We start from the raw sequence: 23172 nt of genomic DNA, 5'->3' as shown, positions 1-23172 counted from the left end.
GTAGGGTCCGAGAATACCATTAATGGCCCGCGTCGATGAAAATCAAAAACACCGTGGGCAAGGAGGTAGACATACAGCCATTCAGCACATAGCGCCGCAGTCAGAGTTAATAACTGAACAGTTATCAGAAACGCTGATGGTTGTTAGATGAAAGTGGCGAGGTGAGCAGTTACCCCCAGATAAAGGCGACAGAATAGAAAATGAAACCCTTCCAAGACAAAGTGACGACCTCTGTGACCTTGAAAAACCAATCCCAGAGTGCAAAAACTCACCCCGAGGTGCCAAAGTGACAACTCTCCTCTCCCACTTATTTCAGGAGTGCACATTATTATCCTTAGACACTTTTTAGTCATCTTTCAGTATAAAAGCTGGGAGACAACAACGACCTGCGCTGACTGTTCGCTAAGCCCCTCGTCCGAACGGTGATTGTCTAATCATGGCTTAGCAACCGTAACTAGGCATGTCAGGCCTGTCGAGCACTGAAATTCTCCTCATGTTGAAGTGGTGTTCACGGGGCTCTAATAAGAGCAACACCCAGCATTCAGAGAGCATGGAGGGTGTTTTTCTTTCTCGCTTTTCCTGAACCAAAGGTGAGAGTTAAGTAATGAGCACATTAAAAACAGTTTGTTTGTCTGGTCTGACGTAAGATGCCAGGCGTTAACACGTCAGGCTAACTAGCTTGCTACCTACAGTGGTAAACCGGTGAGAGTAACATTAACTATCTAGCTTAGTTTGTTCCCCGCTGTGTGCAAGCTGATCCTTGAGAGAGTTTAGGATAACGTCCGAGGTCTGTCCTGCTCTTTATTGGATTTGGATAAGTTTACACTCCAGCCAATGTTACTCGAGATAGTGTTGCATTAGCCAAACATAACGATTAAGTTAGTCCTCATCCTAAAATGTAACAAACATGTACAGCAGTCTGAACTTTCATTTTTCCTTATCATACTTACAATAAGAGGACGAACTAACCCTAAACTGCAACACAAGGACAAGTCTGACTTGTCATTGTTTAGATTGTACAGTTTTTATTTCTTTTTAATATATGTCTTGTCACAGAGGTTGAGAGTAACGTAATTTCGATTCGCTGTTTGTTTTGTACATACAGAATTAATAAAGCTGACTTTGACTTTGGTCTCGAACATTTAGCCTCAGTCTTTTCATGTATGTAGCCATTAATCCAGAGAGTTAAGAACATTAAAAAGTCAGCTGGAGACAGTCTTCAATAACCTGATGGCGCTAACTTTAGCTTACTTAGCTAGCTCGCTAACTACAGCTGATAAAATCTGCTCGTAAGTTGTGCTTACAGCAGATAAAATTGATGGTTGAGAAGCCTGCTTTGGCCTGTCTGAAATCCCATTGTTTCAGAAATCACTTTTGAGCAGTAAATCACTGTAAACTGCATTATGTGCCAGGTGAGAATGAAAAAGTTGACAGGCACAGCAGCATTAACTAAGAGGGGCGGGGCTTAGCGAACATGGTTTCGGCTGATTCTTTTTCAGTATGTATCTAGGCAGACGAGTGTTGTTCGCCTGCGAGAGAGCAGTGGAGAGAAGTGAGTCCTGTCACTTTGGCCCCCCCGCTGGGCTCGTCGGTAAGAGGAGAATAGGCCCCCCGAGGCCCCCAGTGGGAAAAGAGTGGAGCGAGATTTGCTTGACAGTTGACTGTCTCATACTCGTTTAAACAGACGTCCAATAGCGCTTTCTTCTTTGTTCTGCAAAACGTTTCAGAGTCAAAGAGATGTCAGTTGTTATCCGCTGTGGACGAGCACATTAACATTTATGTAAAAATGTATCCACTAGAACTTAATCTGTGTGTGTGTGTGTGTGCACGAACCTTGCTGCGAGCATCGACATTGAGCAGACACACCCCACAAGCCAACTCCTTGGCATTCTTGATGCCGTGCCTCAGAATACAGGAGGAGAAATCGAGGGAGCTCTCATCAGGCTACAGAGACAGAAAGCGCACACAGACATATTTAACTTCCTGCCGCAGGGCGAAATGTAGTCATTTCTATTCTTATAATAACAGCAGTGACAACAAGCCTGCTTACAGTAAACATCTCCAAGCATCATCAGCTTTTCATGAGGACTCTGCTTGACTTCAGCTACGTGGAGCAAAAACAAACAATATACATCTTTCTTCTTTGGAGAAAAAAAAAAAAAGCTACCAGCATGCTTCCATTAAACTTGAGTTCCAATTTTGTTTTATCTCTCAAGCTACTTAGGCAGTTCTGTGCAGTATAAGAGACAATATTCCTCCTCTGCACGAGCGCGAGCAGACAGCTGGGTAAATAAATCCATACAGTCTCTGTCATCCCTGTTGATCCGAACACCCGTCGACCAAAAGGCTCCGACAACCAAAATCAATGAATCATTGATTTTAAACTAATGGACCGACAATACTGGATTCACTAACATTTCATTATGTTATTGGCAGCCTTTTTATTGTGAATTGAGCCACAATGCTCTATTATCACGTGTTTGTGTACCTTCTGTCTGGGTGATAACAGAAGGCACGAAAAGCAGCTGTGCCCATAAATCAGGATATTTACTGTATAACTGTGCTCTATTTAGATTTTTTGGAGCATCTTACGGCGAGCTTGGCCAGCGACATGAAGCCCATGAGATTGTTCCACACGCGACTGATGTCCTTCAGCAGCTGCTGCAGCTTCTCGGAGCACACGGCCGTCGCCTTGATGCCCAGCTCCACGCGCCTGGTGACGCGATACACCTCCACCACGCCTGAGAGAAATAACACAACACAATTCACAAAAAAAACACTTTTTGTGGCTCTTTTTGTTACATTTTCAGGAGGCACACAGTCCCGCGCTGTGACACGTTTGCCACTCACAGCTCATTAAAAGCAGAAACACAGTTAGGGAGCAGGACCTTGTCAGACCAGGCAGAGATAAGCCATCACACCAGAGCTCGTTTTAATCTTGTCCTCTCTGTGCGTCTGTCCTTCAGAGGGTGTAAGGCCACACACAGGGTTCTTTAACAGTCCTGGCTTGTTTATAGTGGTGTGTGTGCGTGCGTGTGTGTGTGTGTGTGCGGTTTGAGAGTCCTCACCCAGCAGGTACTCCATGCCCTGAGCAGACTGGATGACCTCGGTGCAGACAGAGGAGCTGCTGATGCCGTTCAGGATGTTGTTAGCTTTGGTGATGACCTTAATGTGGGAAGACAGGAGCCAGAGTTGTGACGTCTACGCGCTGTTTTTGCTCATCATTAGCATTCAACAGTTGACCAACAATTTCATCAGAAGCCAAGGAGCGTATGCCTTCATCAATTTTTGTATGTTTTTGAGACGTCCTGCTACAAAAATAAGATGGATTTTGTCTTTAAAAATCTTTATAGAAATTCTAATGTTTATTGTTTACAGCAGGCATGTCCAAACTATTCCATAAAGGGCCGTGTGGCTGCAGGTTTTCGTTCCAACCAAGGAGGAGCACACCAGGCCAACCAATCAACATCAAGGGATCCCTTAGTTATCAGCTGAACACTGAGATCAGCTGATTAATTGATTCCAGCCTGGTGTGCTCCTCCTTGGTTGGAACGAAAACCTGCAGCCACACGGCCCTTTATGGAATGAGTTTGGACATGCCTGGTTTACAGTGTTTCGGTCTGTTAAAAGGTTAAACTGCAAATTAATAAATATTCCAGCAGGAGGCGAAAGCAGGCATTTTTATTCAAGTTGTGTGTTCCGCTGATGCACCTGTCACATATTCAGATGAGCAAAGACTTTTTGATTTTTTTTAGAGGACACTTTAAATAACTTGTTTTAAATCTAAATCCTGTTTGCAGGGTTGACGGAAGTAATTTGTCTCAAAACATACGCGATAAGAAAAATGTCAGCAGGTTGAAAAGCATTTCAGTGCCATTTGGTTATCTTAATTATTCTATGACATTTGTACAGCCACTCTCACAATTAAGTCTCACCGTGGGACAAGGTCAGACACAGGACACAAACAAATACAAACCTCCAGAGCATTTTCCAGACACCTTTGCCACTCGTAGGCGTAGCGCTCGCTCTCCTGCAACAACGCAGCAGAAAATTATCTCAAATGAACACAAAGGCAGAACAGAACAGAGGGAAATGTTTGTATTCTGCAGTCTTTAACAGTGAGTATTGTGCTGAAATCTAGCGGTTAATAACAGCGTTAACACGTGGCGCTGGGCCCTCCTCACCTCCACCTCCCCAGTCAGGTCCTTGTACTTGTCTCTGATGACAGGCAGGGCGGGCTTCTCGCTCAGGGTGTTGGATCGGTCTCTGAAGGGCTGCTCTGGAGCCGGAGAGGGGGGCGAACGCCCAATCTCCTTGTCGCCCAAACTGTGGCTGCGTTTGTGGGAGCCTGAGGCGGGAGAGACGAGGGAAATGAATAATGTTAGCGAGTAGCACAAACACATACATAAACTTTTTTTTTTTTGCTCCATATCAATTCAGCAACCCATGGCGATGACTCATTTTGAGATATGCACCTGTTTGTTTGCAATCATTATACTTCCATTCTGTTACGGCTAATTCCTCCCAGACAAGGACAGCATGAGTAAATACTTAATTTGTGACAAACAATAATTACGTTCAGAACAGAGGCACAAATATGCAGGTATGAATTATTCATAGGGACTCACAGACGGACAAATCCTGGCAGGGTACCACAACAAACACATGCTAAACCCAGACTATTCAAATGGGGCTGGCAGTAAGTGTGTGTGTGTGTGTGTGTGTGTGTGTGTGTCTTGTCCAGACACAGGTAATCCACCCCTCCAACTCCTCCACCACCCACAGAGACCTGCGTCATCCTCCCCACAACCCAGAAACCCCACCATGATCAGATTACTGTTTCACGGGGTGATGAGGAGTAAAGCCCTCTTCCTCACACAAATCAAATCCAGCACAGGGAGATAAATCTATGGGGCAAATGAGCTTTTATCACAGAGCAGGAAACTAATAAATTATTCGTGGAACATGACACCAGCAAACAGCAGTTAAGGAACAAACAGCTTTTCAGTGGATACGGTTAATTTCTGCTCATGGATTTGTTGGCCTCTGCTAATCCATCTCACCAGTCACTGCCATTAGAGCAGGGCTGTCATCTCAACACTGCCATCTAATGTCTGACAGCTTTATTACAAATCAGATGGGCCTAACAAGAGGGGGAGGGGTGGGAGAAGACGCTTGAGGAGATTGTTGCTGCACCATTTTAGGGCCAAGGGCTTCGAGTTGGCCAGGAGAGCCTCTTTGGTCACAATTTTGATATTAACATCACATTTCAGTGCGGAAACAAATGAGTTAATTAAGCAATTTGCTAATCCCCAGAAACTTTTGATAAAGATCTAAATTATCAAGCAAAAACACATAAATTCATACATTTGTTGCTTTTTGTAAACTTTGATTTTGGACAAATAAACCTCTGAAGACATGATCTTGGGTTCTGGTAAATGAGTGATTTTTCATTATGTTCCACCTGCTTTTAAAACAACTGATTTAGGGCTGCAATTAATGATTATTTTTGTGATTAACTGACTTGCTTGGTTTAGAAATTGTCAAATGTTCCCACAATCCAAGGTGACGGCAGATAAATGATTGATGGAAATCGCTATTAGCTGTATTTGTATCACATATAATAGCATCTCCATGATGACTGTGACTCACCTTGAACAGACAAGTCAAAGGTTGCCAGTTCGTTCTTGATCATCTCCTCACTGGACTTGACGTTGACCTGAGCGCTGGCCTTGAGGAAGTCAGACTTGCCAAACTTGGGCTTGTCACCCTGGAAGGCTCCAAACTCATCAGAGGCCTCACTTTGGTTTCCCTCGGAGCCCGCCTCAGCCAAGGCGGCGGGCGAGTCGGACTTTTCAGAAACAGTACTTGCAAAGTCCCCAAAGTCGTCCTCTGCATCTGCACCTGCCTGGTCGCCGGAGCCGAAATCAGCAAAGGCTTCAAACTTGTCATCTGTCGAAGAGCCGTCTTCGGTGGGGAAGGAGGTGGTGATCTTAGCTATGGAACTGCTTGTGATGTTTTCCGTGCTGCCAAAGGTCAGCTCCTTCCTCTGTGTTGGCACTAATGATGGAAGGGAAGCTCCTTCCAGGCCGTGCGACTTTCTGACCTCACTGGGCAGACAGTCCTCCCGGTCTGACCAGTCATAGCTGGCCAGGGTGCTGAGGGCCGACGTCCCAAAGGGGTCAAATTTCATGTCGTCTCCCTCTGTAATGACAACACAGACATACCAGTGGTTCCTAGGAATAGCACAGATGCTGTCATGATAGGCAGCAGACTTAGTATGATTTAAGTTGGATTATCACCATGTCACTTGTCTCCAATTCAAGTGTTTTCTCTTGTATCCTAATGGGAGAATGAGACAAACTTGGGCATGTCATGAATCATAAGGGGTCAGTTCACCTAAATTACAAAACATATTTTCTCACTTACAACCCGACCCCAAAGATGTTGGGATGCTGTGTAAATCAGAAAAAAACAAACAAACTGTGAGCTCATGTAGTAACATCCTTTATACAATCATGTGTTCACAAAGTGGTGAACCTCGCTTCATCCTCGCTTGTGAACGACTTCCAGGATGCCACTTTCTTACCCAATCATGATCCTATCACCTGTTACCAATCAACCTGTTTACCTGTGGAATGATCCAAACAGGTGTTTTTGGAGTATTCCACAACTTTCCCAGTCTTTAGTTGCTCCTAACCCAACTTGTTTGAAATGTGCTGCTGGCATCAAATTCAGAATAAGCAGATATTTGTAAAAATCACTGAAGCTGACAATAAATATATTGTCTTTGTTCTGTTTTCAAATCAGCATATGTCAAAAAGGATTAGCAAATGATCACAGTCTGTTTTATTTATGTTTCACAAAGCGTCCCAACTTTTTTGTAATCAGGGTTGTACCTCTAGTGTTGTCTAGCCATGCAGATGGTTTTAATTGTATTTGCCAGGTTTTGATGTATCTGAATTTTGTTTGTGGTGCTTACAGCATTAAAAAAAAAAAAAAAAGAAAAACAAGATAAATGTTCTACAAAAAATGTCCCAGGTTACCCTGCAGCTCACACAGTTTTCACTAGAACAACTTTCAACCAAAGAAACAGTTCCTATGAAAACATGTGGATCACACTGCGTAACTTTAACCCTGCTTGTGAAAACAGATATTTCTGTCGAATCTCTGAAATGTCATGTTTCAATCCTGTAGCACCACAAATGAAATTCCACTCCATACTGGGATGGAGGTGACAATCTTACAAATATCTCACACATGTGCAGCTGACACCACTGCATGTAAGAGAGAAATAGGTTGTTTTGTTATTTGGGAGAACTGACCCTCTAATTTAACATCCTGTGCAGCATCGCCTATGCTGCATCGTGCAAGAATAAGATCACATGTATCGTGAAAAGGACCCCCTCCCCATATTTTGCACTTTAAAGATGTGAAAACAAAGTCTGCAACACACAGGCAATCACAAACATCATAATTTAGCACATTTATGATGCCGACTGCTTCATTACTACACTCGCACTTGACTAATTCTTGTTGTTGTCACAGTAATAATACCTACTACGGTGAAGTAATACATCCTCTCGCTCACATTTTTGAGAGTTCTGTTTAATAAATGATCTCACGAAGGGTAAACAAGTTGTTTTGATGTCTTAGCTGAATCATGTTTATGGGAAGAAAATTACTGTCATCATTTTACTGAAACACAATGAACACTAACACTGCTTTTTTCCCTCTACTCCGGCTACGTGTTGACACTTGCCGTTCTCAATGGTGACAAACAGCTCGAACAACATCAATAAAAGATCTTTCCTGTCACTACATCTGCTCTGTTTCTCACACTGTGTCGTGCAGACGCGACACAGCTTGTGATCAGTTTCTTTAATATGAACTGACAAAGCTATGCAGCTCACACACATTTGTCAGCGCTTTAGTATTCAAGTCTCCCTCTCTTTCTCTCACACACTCACAAAGACACAAATCGACCTTGTTGAACCCTTCCTATTTTGCAAGACAGAACCCTTAGATAGAAAGAGCAATTTGTGAAATTGACAAGGACCTAGCGCTGTGAGCCTTGTGTCATTAGATCACTTAACGGCTTCTCAAGAAAGGAAAGGAGAAAATAAGACGGTACGCATTTCAGCAATACCAACAGTAATATTTATTACGACAACATGAGTAGAGAGAAAGAGAGAAAGGTCACAAAGTACTGTGAAAGAGGTCTATCATTACAAGAGGTTTGTCAAACTAACACTTGTAAAATTAGATTTCAGTCATTTAGAATACAAGGGCATGCAGAGTCAGGAGAAAAGGAAGGAAACAAACAGCGAGAAGGTAAAACAAAGATAATCCGAGGATATAGAAGCAGAAACCAGAATGAGAAGGCACATTCACAGACTAAAATCAGTACTTCTGGGAAGATGACAAACTTTGTTTTACTATTAGGGTATAAAGCAACAGGTGTTTTTTGGAAAAGATATGAATACAGAACACTTGAAAAGCCAGTTTGAAAAGATAATTCAAAGAACAAGCTCAAGGCAGGAAGCATTAACCCTTTGAGGACCTGAGGGCAGAAATACTGTAGGTAGAGCATCCCAATAATCAATGCTTGTTTGGAAAGGGACTTAAAAAAGGACTTACAAGCCACAATTTAAGAGGCTGACATTTTTATACATTTACAATTATGAAATAAGATAGTTTAGTCCTGTTGTTTATTCTAATAGCAAAATAAAAGCATATGATCACAATATCTGCACTAATCTGCCTGTAAAAAAAGTGAAGTGATCTTCATTCAAGCACTCAAAGGGTTACAGAAAAGAAAGAGGGCCATCCTTACACCTGACATCCCAGAGAGGGACTTCATTTCCATCCAATCACAGACGCAGAAACAGATTTAAAGAGACAGTATCCTTTTTCTCTTGCTACAGTGATTGTGTGTCAAAGCAGGCTAATGTGCACAAACTCTTATGATCCCCTAAATAATAGCACATCAATATTACTCAAGACAACAATTTTTAGCTTTCAATGTTAACCTAAAATATTTGAATTCACATTTTAATCTTACTAAATATGTAGGCTACATTTAAATTTTACATAGTTGGCAAATCACAACAAGATCAAGGAGTCTTTCGTACTAAGGTCTCATATTCCTGTAATAAAAATACACTATTAAATCTGTATGTATACATTTTTTTCTTTGATAAAAACAACTTGCAATACTGTTATGCATAAAATGCTATCTCGTATAATGTTCTTGTCAATTTCACAAATTGAAAAGGCAGGCACACTGCAGCAAAAAGCAAGGCAGGAAGGGTAATACTAACGTCATTATGTTCTCAGAGAGCCAGACCGTAGAGTCACACATGATAATTCATGCTGCAATATCACAGATAACGGTTAAAAAAGAAAGAAAGGAAGGAAGGAAATCAGATTCCTTTTGTGCTCCAGACTCAAAAGGAACCTCACAAAAGAAATACTGTCTCTTTAAGATTACGTACATGTCCAGAAACACAGTGCGAAGCATGGTGAAGTGCTCAAACTGCTAGGCCCGCTACACTTTAACAAAAAGTTATTCCCAGAGCTCTCCAAGAACAAGAATATCGGATAAATAAGGGTGGGAGGGACATGTGGAGCAGCTGTTACAGGAGTGTAAAAGCTTCTTAGGAATGTATCGATGTTAAACTGGGCCATCTTTGTCTGATCAGCTGTAGTATAACTGCCTTGCTGCAGCTCCATGGACTGGTTGAACACATCATCTTACTCTGTCAGAACAGTGAGGCCTGTTCAACCAAGTTCAACCACAGTACAGAAACTGAAATAAGGCAAAAGGGATGTTTACATTTTATGATTTCTTCTGGTCAGGAAGAGGATCAAGGAGCATCAATTCCTTGGATGAAATGATACGGTTTACATGTTGTTTAACTGATAAGTAACTGATATGTTGAAAAACCTAAAGCTTCCAAACAACTGCTGTCCATGCAGAAAGTTGAATGCATGAGTGACAAAATGTCACTGTTGTCAGGTGAAGCTTCCTCAAACTGTCTGAGCCTATAAAAGCATTTTACGAAATGAAAATCACAAATGTGTGAGTTGCAAGGCTTTTCCCCTGACAACAACTACATCCCGTCTCCGGTTACAGTAAGAATTAGTCTTGAATGTTTTCTGTGAAACATGAGCCATGACATGGAAGGTGAGATGCTCGATGAATAAATGATGAGCAGCAGAGAGGAGGAGGAGATGGGAGTGCTGACATGTACATTTCCTGATTATTACTGAAATAATAATGGGCCGATTTCCTTTTCATAAATGACCCAACAGCAAGAAGTTACAGGTAAACTTTAACTCCACTTTCATGGATGTGAGGTAAGGGAGACACAGACACAGCAGACACACTATTTTGGAAACATCTCATACTTAGAGGGCCAACTGACCCAAATAATACTGCATGGCAAGTCTGAAATACTGCAGGGTAATACAATATCTGGCATACATAAAGACATAAACACACACATGCACATTCAAACACTCTGGCTGGAAAATTGTATGGCATCCAGCTTTGATGTGCCAAACATCTCAGCTGCTTTTGTGACTCAATTCACTGTTGCTCTGTTTCAAAATAGCTTGTTTCTTGCTGTTGCGTGCCAAATGTTGTATTTTACGGAAACATTTCATTTGCAACTAATCAAAATTATATTACGTGCTACCCATTCAGCACAAACCCAATGTCAACAGTTAAAAAGGTGAATGATGGCTTACAGCTCGTACCTTTGGTAAACTGCATCCTATCGTGTGAAACCTGTGATTAGAATAAACAAGAGGATCATCACCGTAACACCTTCCTGTACTCTTCTGTATTCAAGTCAACCTTTCAGTTTGCGCTGCGCAACACGTCAACAACACGCACAATCATACACACGCAGAGTTCGCCCTGCGGAGACAAAAGGTACACTGAAAGGAAAGGAGATGTCTGGCGCTGCACCGTGGACACAACAAACAGGGACCTTATCCCAGTCACACAGACAGCAGCTGGGGACCTCGTCTATGACTGCCAACACATCAAAACCAGGCACTCGTCATCATTTGTAAATAAACAGAGATATGGCCCAGGACCTTTCTGTCAGTACAATAATAATATATGGAGGGAGCCAGGGAGGGGGATATGGAAATGAAAAGAGAAGAGACGAAGGAACTAAGGGTTCAAATAAATAAATAAATAAATAAATAAATCTGTACATAAAATGAGATGAATGATGACATGTAGATTGAAAGATGTGTCTAGTCTGATATGTTATTCATGTAGTGTTTTCAGTATTTGAGCATATTCAATTAAATTAGGACCTCATGACTCTGCCCTTTGACCCCTTGTTTGGTGATCACAACTGGGCACTGAGGTTGCAGTTGGCCATGGAATTAATACTGTGTGTGACTGGATGGGGCCTCACCAGAGCAATCGCACTAGTTCCTCACCTGTAGCGGGGGGCTGGTGGGCCGAGAGACCCGGCAAATCCAGAGAGCTGTCCGACATCACATGTTTCAGGTCTCCGCCCATGTCCGAGAGCTTCATGTCCAGCTGCACTGAGAGTGCGTCCTCCGAGTCGTCCTTTCCTACGCTGCTCCCCCCGATGGACGGGAGGTCGAGGGACTTAACAGAGGTGGAGTCCTCTTTGGCCTGTTTGAAAGCGGCCACCTTGTCCACCAGAGTCTTTTCTGAAGCCCCGAGCGCTGTGCAGAATTTCGAGGACTGAAAGTCAGCAAAGTCATCAGTGTCACTCTTCAGGGAAGAGAAGGAGCCGCCGCCGCTCTCCTTAGCATCATCATAGGCCAGACCTCCCTCCAGAGACAGCTGCTTGAAAACGTCGTATTTGTCTGTGCTCTGCTGAGGTCGCTGCTGAGTGGAGGTCTCCCCTTGGACCCCCACGCTGCTCTCGCCTTTAGGCTCCCCGCCAGAACTGCCAAATGCCATGAAGTCTGCAAAGTCGTCCTGAGGGGCTGCCACAGCTCCTCCTGCTGCTGAAGCTTGAGCAGCATCAGAGGAGGAGCCGAAGAGGGCAAAGTCACCAAAATCATCTGCACCTCCTCCCGGAGGTTTTGCTCCACCTGGTAGGAGCACTAGAGAGGGGGGCACGGACACCGAGGGGAATGTGCTGGGTTTTGTCTCAGTGGGGGCAGGAACGGAGGGAGCTATAGAAGAAAAAAGGTCCAGGTCGGCCATGTTGAGAGGATTTTTGGGCTGAGAAAGAGACACTGCTGGCTGCTGTTGCTGCTGTGGTAGATGCTGTAGAGACTGAGAGTTTGGGAAAGCAGAAGGGAAGGCAGGTTGAAAGATCTTAGGCTGCTCTGAGGGGTCTAGTGGAGAGACGCTGTCGGCGGTTTTAAAGTCTGTGAAGCCATCATCAGCGCTGACAGACTTGAAATCTGCAAATCCTTCCCCTGTAAACCAAAAAGAACCATTTCAGATCATCAAAAAGATTTATCATGGCAGAAAGACGTAATGGGAAACTGACTGAGACAATAAAGCCTCAGCTGCACCAGCCATGATTCAATCCTACAAGAAGGGAAGCATGTAGATTAGTTATAGCTCTCTCACGTGGTGAAACTTGCAGTCTTCTTATGAATTGTGGGCTGCAGTGTCCATAGGCTAGAACACATCACTGCACAAAAAAGCTATGTCATCTAAAGACACACTAACATGCAATGAACTATTCAAACTGGAACAGAGAATGACAAAGCAATTCTGCAAAGGAATGTCCATCTTAACAAGCTATTTGCTCTCCTTATGTCTGAATAGCCCTCAACTTAGCAAGTGAAAATTTCTCCCAGTGAAGTAACAGAAGCCAACTTTCTGCTAATGCTATTCCTGCCCTGATACAACAGGAAGCACTAGTTCTTTCCTGAGATGTCAAAATTTGACTTTACAGTCTTGGAAATCACCACTAATTTGGATAAATATCCTTAGTTTTATAATGTATAGTAGTTCTTTTAACTCTTTATATTAAGGTACACAAATTCACCATTAAATAGTTACTTATTCGAATTCGTATTAGTAGCATATTGGCTCTGTATTAGTCATTAAGAAGAAAGGGAACAAAGGTGTTTTCCCTAAATAACCTCCTAACTACTGCTCATTGACAGTAAGGATATTCTAATACACAAATTACAATAACCCTTAAATAACCCCAACCTCCAGAATAAGGCATTAATAAGTGCCTTATAATGACCATTTAAAGAGCCAATGTGCTACTAAGACGCATGCTAATAAGCACCTAGTTAATGCTGAATATGTGTACCTTAATATAAAGAGTTACCAGATTTTTTTTGTCGGTGAAGAAAGACAACATTTAAAAACTGAGTAGAAGCTGAAATAACCAGTTAAGATGGGTATCTTTTGCAATGAGAAAACTCCTGATAAACGCTAAAAAGAGCAGCAGAAACATTTTTGGAACAGAATCTTTTTGTCTCAAATTATTTGAAACACGCCGCTTGTATAAAGCACACAGAAAAAGGTCGGGATGCAGTCTTGAGTTTGAACGGCTGTTTATGCACTGTGGTATAATATAAGCATGGACTGAAACAGAATCTGTTCACGCTGCTGGTGTACGGTGAAGAAGAGATAACTAATGGGCTCATTAAGGAGATGGAGCCTGACAATGCCAAGGAAAGGTCACCGCAAAGCATGACTTACTGGAGTTGTAAGAGCTGTCCCCATCGGAAACTGTTCTAATGAAACAGGGACGGGAAACACACTGGTATCAAGCCTGCAGTCTTGCAAAACAAGGTACAGTATAAACATGGAACAATGGTAGCCTGACAGCTTTACCCAAATTATAAAACAGTGGCTCAAGGGAATCTTACACTCTTCCCTACAATCAAAAGCACACAAAGATTGTGATATTGATTTTGAAGGTCTCTCCTGTCCTTTAGCCACGTGCTTGCAGGGACCATCTCAGAGCCCAAAATGTCGTCTTTCTCTTTACGCGAAGAGACCACAAGGATCTGGGTCAGGAACCCAGAAAAGGATTTCAAAAACTGCTAACATGCTTTGCTAATATGAAAGTCAGTGTGTTTTTCAGAGAGTTGAACATGTAAGAAATGGTGGCTGAGTTTCTTACCGACTGGTTTCTTGTCAGCAGGTTGCTCAAGCTGTCTGAACACACTGTATTTGTCTCCAATATCTGGATCGGAACAAATGAAGAAGAATGGGGCAAGCATGAACAGAAAATACAACACATTCAACAAGGCAGGCAGGTGTTGCTTTAATGCAGTTTGCTATAGCGCTGTATTGTCCAAGGACCAAAACACTGAGTTTATAAGAAGTTCAAAACATTTCCATAAAACTGAAGGTGCACTCATTTAAGCTGCCCTGGGAATCCCTCCCCCTGCATTACAATTTAAGTAGACTTAAAGTTCCAGCAGGTAACCTTCAGGGATGAATATTATGTGCAAAAGTAATAAAAATGCAGTGTTAGGTGGTTAGAAAAGGAGGTTGCACTATCCCTCCACTGTGTCATGGTGAAATGTGTGGAAACCCATAGGAGGCACCTGGGGTGATGGTGTCAGAGAGGAGTGGGAGGTGTGTCATTATCTGTTCTGCTGCGTTAGTTTAAAGAAGTTCATATTTTTTCCCCTCTCCCAACCTACTTTATTTTTCCTCCCTTTTCTTTACCCTGGCTGGAGCACACAATGTTCCTAACATACCGTGGACCCTACTTTAGATATAGAAGGTACCTGAGGCAGGGGCTGCAGGCTCTGCAGGCTGATCCACAGACAGCTGCTTGAAGACTGCGTACTTATCAGAGGATGTGACGGAGGTGGAGGATGAACCAGAGACTGGAGTCAGCATGGCAGGTGCACTGCAGGGACACAATAGCTATAGTCAGACATCAGGAGGAATGAGGTTCAAGAGTAGAATTTAATCCCCATAAGCTGCTTGAGCTGATGGAACATTTGCCCTGAGCTGAAAAAGTTTGGAGAGTTTTGTTCATTCTACCTTAGTCCTAAATATTGTGGTGATTATAACTGATGCAAGCTTAGCGTACTTTTATAAATGTCTGTTATATTCATGCTAATACTGAAAAAGACTAAATCACACTTGGAGAGGTGAGTCATGTCAGTATTTGGCTGCCTTCATATACTATAAATGTCTGTTTTAACTTGTCTTGTCCAATTATCAAGGGTCAAGTCAACGTTTGGCATTATGTTATGATTTTAAGAAAAGTCTCCTTATTAAACATCTGTGCAGTTTCTTAAACCAAAGCTCCTCCAATTTGGGCACTGATGACTGGGCTTCTTTGAAGTTGTGTTGCTGTCAAATTCTGCCAAATGGCATTCAGCCCAATAAAGACCAGCTCTGCTGCAGTGTTTGCAATTGTGCATTTGGCTTTTAAGTTTTTTCACTTATCTTGCATCAAACCAAGTTAAATTAAATGACCAGTTTGACATTTTGGGAGACATGCTTCTTTGCTTTCTTGTCCACAGTCAAATGAGACGACTGACGCCTCTCTCTAGCCCTAACCCTAGTCTGGCACATAACTCCCCCCCCCCATAAGGCCACAAATGATCCTTTTTACACTCTGGTTTTTGTACAAATTAGTCAAACATGCCATAAAGTAGTTATTGAGTGAGCTTTGGTGGTGCTTAGACAGATTTTGTTACCTTTGGACAGAGCCAGGATAGCCATTGCCTTCTGTTTCTAGTGTTTGCGCTAAACTAAGCTAACTGGCCATTGGCAGCAGCTTCATATTTGTCATCAATCTTATCATCCAGCTCTCCACCAGAAAATAAATAAGCATATTCCCAAAATGTTGGACTGTTCATTTAAATGAAAACTGTTTCAGTATAAATGCATTACAAGAAAAACAAAATGACATGATGACCATTCATGATATGTTCTGATGCCCCTGTAAGATACAAAGAGCAATGCTGAACATTCAGTTTGCAACAGTGGCTGATCTGATGACATATTCGAATCAAGCACGAACAGAAATCATTTAGCTCGCGTTCCAGCGAATATTAGTTTCCTCAAAGCCCTTTCTGTGCAAGACATCTGACAGTAAGTCATGCCTGCCAGTTCAGACTGGTGAACCGACATGAGCTTTTCTGCCTCGCATTTAATCAAACAGCGATCCCAGACTGTGGGGAATTCTTGTTACATTGCTGAAATAGTCAGCAGTGTATGTTTTCAGGGGAGAAATAGGAGGGAATTTTTAAATTATTCTCTTTGTCTTTCAACAGATAATTGCCTTTCAGTTTCCTCTCTCCGTAAAAAGGATGGTCTCTCCATATGGGCTTGGAAAGTAATATAAAGAAATGAGCTTATCTACTGTCCACTGAAATGAATTCATTAAGATATGACCCTAACTCATTGTCATTCTGGGGAGGTTATTATGAGATACTAAGACAGTGTGTCTGACTGTATGGTTTCCAAGATAGACAATGCAAGACAAGTATTATGCAGATTCACTCAGCTATAAATAACCAACGAGGGCTGAATATGAGACCCTCATCACTGCAAACACTTCTTCAGAAAAGTAGAAGTTAAAGAGCAGAAGGACACAGAAATAATGAGGAACACTGATGCATATATTTTGTAATGCGAACTCAGCATGAGAGCCAGTAAAAATCTGTCAAACTGCAACTTACAGCTTTTTAAGACACTGCTAATTCTGCAAGATAGAATTTAAGATGAAAAAACAACTTTGTTTAGGACTGTCTGCACTGCACTGTACCTGTTTTGGTGCTGAGGTGCGATGGTGGTGGGGAAACTTCCACCTGACTCCCCCTGGAACTCAGTGAAGGCCTGGTCTCCTGCTCCTGGCTTTGGAGCCTCCTGGAAGTCCTGGAAGTCATCGTCATCGGCTTTTGTCGCCTGAGTCAACAACATGCTAGTGAGTAAAATGTGAATTATGACCAGCTAAAGGAAAATGTAGAACTGAAGGCAGTGTTACCTGAGCAGGAGGGAAACTTGCGATAAAGTTAGTGTTTGTGGGTGCTTGAGCCGGTGCGGCGGGAGTCATGGCCATGACTGGAGGAGCTGGTGTGGGCATGGCCATGGAGACTGGGGGCTTGGTCATCATGGGCTGCTGGTGCTGGGGCATGTGGGGGGCCATGGCCATAGCCAAGGCCGGCAGGTTGGGGACGGGTGGAGAAGGGAACTGACCGAGGATTTCCACATTCATTGCTGGGAGGCCATTCTGAAACAAATGAAACAGATTCAAAGGATACCATTTGAGATTTTTCATTATTATTATTGTCAACAAATCCAATGAAAAGCAGAACCAAATCAGAATGCCGAAAATAGCTTATTCCTCTGCACCACAAAACCATTAAAAACATATTGAGCTAAAGATTTGAGTTTGAAGACTTAATTTTTTGTTTGGAAAAAAGTGGTCAGGGCTAAGCGCCACAGATGGAATGAGTAAGTGAGTGAACACTGGGATGGAAACGAGGATTGTTGGTTTGGGTTTTTCATTGGATTTGTTGAGAAAAATGTACAATGACACCAACCTTTTCTGTAGAGTAAGTTTTACTGTTTAGAACTGCTAGAAATAAAATACAGTTTTTGATTTCACTCACAGGTGTCAGGGCACAGTGGCTACTCTGAATCTGAATTTTATTTGACGCTATCATGTATTTACTGAACAAGGGAAAAAAAGCAGAATTTTTGCATGGAAATGATTCAAAAAAGTCAAGTTTCTTCTGAGCAGATGTCACAGGCAGACTCAAACTTTTTCCCCTCACAAGAGAATGCACCTTGTTGTGGTTGTGTTTTAAGGCTCTTGAGGATTCACATCACCAAAGGTGTCTTATTATTCCTAGCATGGAAGTGGTGGCAAGAAGTGTTTCGTGAGCTGCCTGCAGATTTGCATCCTCCCAGGGGTGGTGGTGACAGGCCCAAGCTAAGGATGATAAGAAACCTCCTGCCAAAACTCGGCTGATGGGGACTCAGACATATATTTGGCTTACAATGCTTCACAAGCCGTGGGCTGGTTCACAGCACTTCCTCTGTCTCCCTATTTCTAGCTAAGCCTGATTTCAGTGTGGAGTTTATAGCGAAGCTCTGTGGTAGCCATGGAGGATGATTAGTGAAGTTCTCTTAGTGGATAATTTGTCTTGACTTCAGTGTTTACCTGTGCCACACCAATTAGTGCAAGTACAGTGTAGAGCTCTTCCTTGGTCAGCATGCCAGGTGTTGTGCGGTTGGCTGATGCCCAGATTTGCCCCAGTGCTTCCCTTGGAAGACCTGATGACATCAGTATTGGGTAGAGTTTGGCTGTGTCAATCCCTGCTGGAGTCATGGTGAATTCAAGAACCTTCTTGAACATTTCTAAGAAAAGAAAACAGAAAGGAAAATATTCATGTATGCCAGAAATTGAGAGGTTAAAAAACTCTGAATTGAACAGGAGATTTATAAAGTGGAGATTCATTTCCTTTCACAAAACACAGTGTAATGTCAAACGTTTACCTGGGACAAGGCTGTCATTGTAAACCCAGGCTGGCAGCATGGGCTGGATGTGCTCTTGTTGTGGGTACACACCAACACCTGCTGACACACACACACACACACACACACACACACACACACACACACACACAGTTAGTTGTGATAGCAAAAGCCTTGTCCAGGCATACGATTTGCCAAGCCTCTTGGCAGCTGAGCCCTGCTTGTACCGAACTCAACAAAAATCATACACCTGATGTCTGGAAGGCTCGGTGCAGATGCCATGCTCCCCTGCACTGAATCACAAGCGTCCTGCCACGTCAGACATCTATAAATCAGTCTGTGAGCCATTTCCAGCCTCCAGGAGACGGGAGAGGGGAGACTGCCTTGTAAAAAAAAAAATAACTAAAAATCTAATTTAACAGCTGACATTGACCTTAATAAACCTTTTTTTTCCAGCAAATAGACTAACAAATGTTTTGGAAAAAAGATGGGGCTCGTTTTGAGTGCCCAACACTGGCAAGGCATCTGTTTACTCAGGCAGCCACTTTGCACATAATACTCCCATCAGTCTTGGGCAGTTAAATGAATCTTATTACAAATCTCCCCAGTCTCCATAATGAGCCTCTATATTTCCCTCGATGACATGGACACAGACAAACAAATAACAGCACAAAGGAGTAGCCGAATGGCATGCACAATCAGGCTTGGATTATGTTTGGGCCCCAGCGGCACCTGCCAATACATGCGCATCCCTGTTAAACCAAAGCAGTCAGCATGCGCTAGAGGTCGTTCTCTGAGAGGGCGTTACACAGCGAGGGAACAGACGGCAGCTTATTGAGTCAGCAGGTATTACCCCAGGACCGCGACAGACACAGTCCATTTCCACAATGTGTGCAGAGAGCGCCAACATGAGAAGGCACCGCTAATGAGATTTGGCCTGAAGTGACAGAGGTATAAAGCGGGCAGAAATAAGAGCAGAGACTTGGCTGAGGAGAAGATGTTAAGACACCAGAGGGTACCTCAAAGACGCCGCCACTACATAACAATCTCAGAGGTGTAGAAAATGTCAGCGGGATTTCATTTAACAGCACATAGGCTACTACACTATGAAAGTCAGTCCAGAATCTGGTGTAAAAAAATCCTGATCCAAAGAGATTGAATAGATTAAGCCATTATAATACAGTAAGAGTGAAAATATTTCCCCAGGACAGAAAGAAAACCACTGCCTTGATTGTGTGTCAATATTGCAGCAAAGCAAGGGAGAGAAGAAGAAGCTATAGGTCTAATAAACAGGCACTTCTCTCACCACTGTCACTACTGGTTTGAGGAGACGAGTCAGCAGCTGGAAGGGGGACGCTGGGTGCTGACACCGGGGCATCAGGCAGCCTTTCTGCGACGAAGACAGAACTCAAGTCCTCAGGGGCCGCAGCCCAGTTCCTGGATTTAGTGCTGGATTGAAACTGGGTTGAAACTTTAGCTCTAGGACCCATTGTAGCCAAACTCTGCTTGGACTTAAAGCTAACCTGAGCCGTCTTATCAGCAGTAAGATCGCATGAGGAGAATAGCTTCTCTTCCAGGGATGGGCCTAGAGGGGTGAATGAGCAACAGGTTTCTTGATAACACACACTTGCTATCCACAGCATTTTGTTGCTATATTTAGGGGGATATTTACTAAGCCTTTGTGGTCCTTTTTTTGGTGCTTAACAGTCAAATTCAGTTTGCCCTTACTTACAAAAAGAACTGCACAGAGGTTTAATCAAAGAAAAGTGCTGCAAATGAAAAGTATCTGGTTTCATGTAATATGTTTTTAAGACAAAATAGTGTCTGAAATTTAACATCTGAAAAACTCAGGTGTAAAATCTGCAGCAGTGCTTTATCAGACCCATACAGACATATAGAGAGACTATAACCAGTCCAACTAGTGAATAAAAGAAATGTATGTACGTAAAGAAAAATTATTAAGTTGAATCTTTTTTAATCTCGTTACAGAAACGACTGTCAAAGGAGTTTAAACATTTTACAAAAAAAATCTCCTAAACTTATTTTTTAAAACCTATTTATTCTGATCTTTTTGTTGAGCTGATAACATCAGGCTGCTCAACGAATATTTCCTTACATACAGCCTTCCTCTTGCAGCATGAATACATGCTTGCAGTTCCAAAAGTGTCTTCTCTTCAACCATTCTCACAAGTTAGGTTGCACAGTTAGGTTTATATATAAGAGGAAGTGCGCCTGGGCTCATTTACATCTGTTTGTTTTATCTGCAGTAAATAACACTGAATGCAAGAACAGTAGTGATACAAAGTTTTGCATTCCTAATGAAATTTGAGACAGGCTTAGTGAAAATCCCCCATAATGTCTTTATATTTGGTTTACAGCATGTATTCCTGCACATAGTGTATTAATCCTGTATTATCACCGGGGCCAATTAACCATGTCAAATTTCTTATGTAACTTGCAATTTTGCTTTCACATTATCCGAACAAGGAAAGTTTGTCTATTTCCCACGTCAAGCTGCAAAATATATCCCGATGATCTCTCTTCACCTCTGTCAGAGGCAAGCGTGAGGCCATCTAATCTGCTTATTCCAGATGCTAAACAACTAGGTCAGAAATGTCTCAGAGGATTGGGGGATGACACTCAATGGAGGGCTAGCTGTTGCATTTCTCTGGACAGACGGTGATCTCTCCATCCTGTCATTCATAGTTTAGAGATGAGAGCTGTCACAGAGCAGCTGCTCGTCCGAGAGATTAGACGGCAGATGACACACGAGAGTGTCTTCTATCAGTGCACAAACCATAAATGGACTCAGTATCAATGGTGGATTCAGCTAGTATATGATAAAAAACCTACTGAGAAACTCTTTTAAATGATTAAGCAAGTTTGGTTTCTCATGTATTCTGCATCCTTGTTTGTCTAGTTTGTAATGTCTGGTAGCTTTAAAGCTTTAGGTAATGAGGCCAGGCCATCTGCTGTGCTGGCTGCATGCTCTCACACTGTGACGCAGGCCAAAACCAGCTCAAAATCCAGAAGCACCAGTGAAAATATTCAGCATCAGCACTAAAAGCAGAACTAAAAGTAAAAAAAAATCCTCCAGATTCATTTGAAGTGTAAATGGGTGAGTATAAATTATGAGGACGGGAGGGGGAGGTGTCAACAAAGCAAAAGAAGAGTTACCTTGAAATGTAGATTGGGAGCTGGTGTTGACAGCAGAGTGTTGGGTGACAGTGGGGATGGAGACAGAGGCAGGGAGGGACTGAGGGAGGGAGGAGGAAGAGGAGGGCAGACCTGCCCGAAGGGATGGGGACGAAGGTTGGACTTGGGCCTGAGAGCAGCCGTGGAGGTTGGAGGAAGGGAAAGCATTTAGAGGACCCTGAACAAAGTCACTAAAGTCGTCATCGTCCTCAGAGAAACCTGTCTTGGGAGCAGAAGACGAAGGCTGGACGTGGCCCTGAGAGGAGAGGCCGAAGGTGGAGGAAGTGGAGGAGGAGGGCAGAGGGAAGGAGGCGGGGGCGTCTAAAGGCCCCTGAAAGTCACTAAACTCGTCATTGTCCTCGCACAAAGCTGGGGGGAGGGAGTGAGTGGTGACAGACGAGTGTGATGGCGATGATTCTGCAAAAATGAAGAAATAATGATGATGGCACAACACATGACACACAGTACAATGGAGAATGAATTAAGGGCTGCACATTGCAAGAGTGGGGTAAGACTATTTTGCTCAAGACGGGAAATTGTAGAACTTTGAATTCAACCAAAATGTCTAGACATGCAGCATTTAATTAATATTTAGATTCAATAAAACGCTATTTAATTAAACTACAGATAATCAACCTTGAAAACCACCATTTGTATAAACTAGGGCTGTACCGAACGTCTTTTTTTTTTACATTCAAAGTTTCTATTGTGGTTTTCAGATGAGGATTTGAATGTCTGTCATGATATTTTATGACATCATCACTCTAGGAAAAAGTGAGTGAGCTCTAACAAAATCCTCAATTTGAATCACGTGAGTCATCAGATTACATAAAGTCTTTTTTTGATTATACTGACTTTCAATAATTAATAAAACTTGTCTTTTGTTCTGGACTTATCGGAAATTGGATCACACAAATCGTAAGAAATCCTACGCAGCCACTAGTGGAATCTAATTCTGCTAATAGTATCATATGAATGATATTAGTGTAGCCTAATCTTTATCTGCAACTGTGCAGAAACACTGGGTTTAAACAGAATCAACAGACATGCAAAAAAACAAAAAGGCTCGAAGCATACGAATGTTCATTTATAATTCGAATGTCAACATTACGAATGAAGCTACGAAGCTTCAAACTATTCGGCAAAGCCCTAGTATAAATGTCAACTCCAGAATAATCTGTGCTGTGGGTCTGGACCCCTCCAGTGGATCACAAGATAAGTCTGAGGGTGCTTTTCTCTCATCCCTGCTTTTTTTGTGTGAAATACTGGACAGTTTTAGCTTGTCTACTTGCTCGCAATTACTGAAATTAAACAATTTGACGGGTTTAAAGGTGAAATTCAATCTTCGATGAAACTGCTCACAACTCACAGACGTATGAAACTTGACAAGGAGCTGTTAAGTAGACACTGCTTCGTTTTAAGGTTTCACAACACAAAAAGGTTGAGAACCTCTGATGTAAAGCAGGACTTTGTGTTAAATGTGTGACTGCAATTATATGAAATGCACAGGAGTAAGTTCAGTGAAGGAAATCTATAGT

At 42.5% G+C, this 23172-nt stretch overlaps 1 protein-coding gene across 5 annotated transcripts in view; it reads right to left on the bottom strand.

Moving 5' to 3' along the window:
* synrg (synergin, gamma) overlaps positions 1-23172 on the bottom strand; it is a 37533-nt gene that overhangs the window by 5450 nt on the left and 8911 nt on the right. For 2 of the 5 annotated variants that reach the window (XM_041941524.1, XM_041941526.1), the window contains exons 7-22: positions 21617-22051; positions 19746-20024; positions 18461-18541; positions 18126-18322; positions 16944-17189; positions 16725-16864; positions 14725-14849; positions 14109-14171; positions 11467-12429; positions 5653-6204; positions 4185-4348; positions 3977-4030; positions 3069-3165; positions 2593-2741; positions 1834-1944; positions 1673-1711 (exon numbers count right to left, since the gene is read on the bottom strand). In XM_041941524.1, coding sequence (XP_041797458.1) covers positions 1673-1711; positions 1834-1944; positions 2593-2741; positions 3069-3165; positions 3977-4030; positions 4185-4348; positions 5653-6204; positions 11467-12429; positions 14109-14171; positions 14725-14849; positions 16725-16864; positions 16944-17189; positions 18126-18322; positions 18461-18541; positions 19746-20024; positions 21617-22051 — 3695 coding nt within the window. The remainder of the gene's footprint in view (positions 1-1672; positions 1712-1833; positions 1945-2592; positions 2742-3068; positions 3166-3976; positions 4031-4184; positions 4349-5652; positions 6205-11466; positions 12430-14108; positions 14172-14724; positions 14850-16724; positions 16865-16943; positions 17190-18125; positions 18323-18460; positions 18542-19745; positions 20025-21616; positions 22052-23172) is intronic. The other 3 variants (XM_041941525.1, XM_041941527.1, XM_041941528.1) reach the window with 3 other exon arrangements.

The sequence above is a fragment of the Chelmon rostratus genome, chromosome 7, assembly GCF_017976325.1.
Source record: "Chelmon rostratus isolate fCheRos1 chromosome 7, fCheRos1.pri, whole genome shotgun sequence".
NCBI classification, from domain to species: Eukaryota; Metazoa; Chordata; class Actinopteri; order Chaetodontiformes; family Chaetodontidae; genus Chelmon; species Chelmon rostratus.
This window is presented reverse-complemented; position numbering and strand designations above follow the sequence as displayed.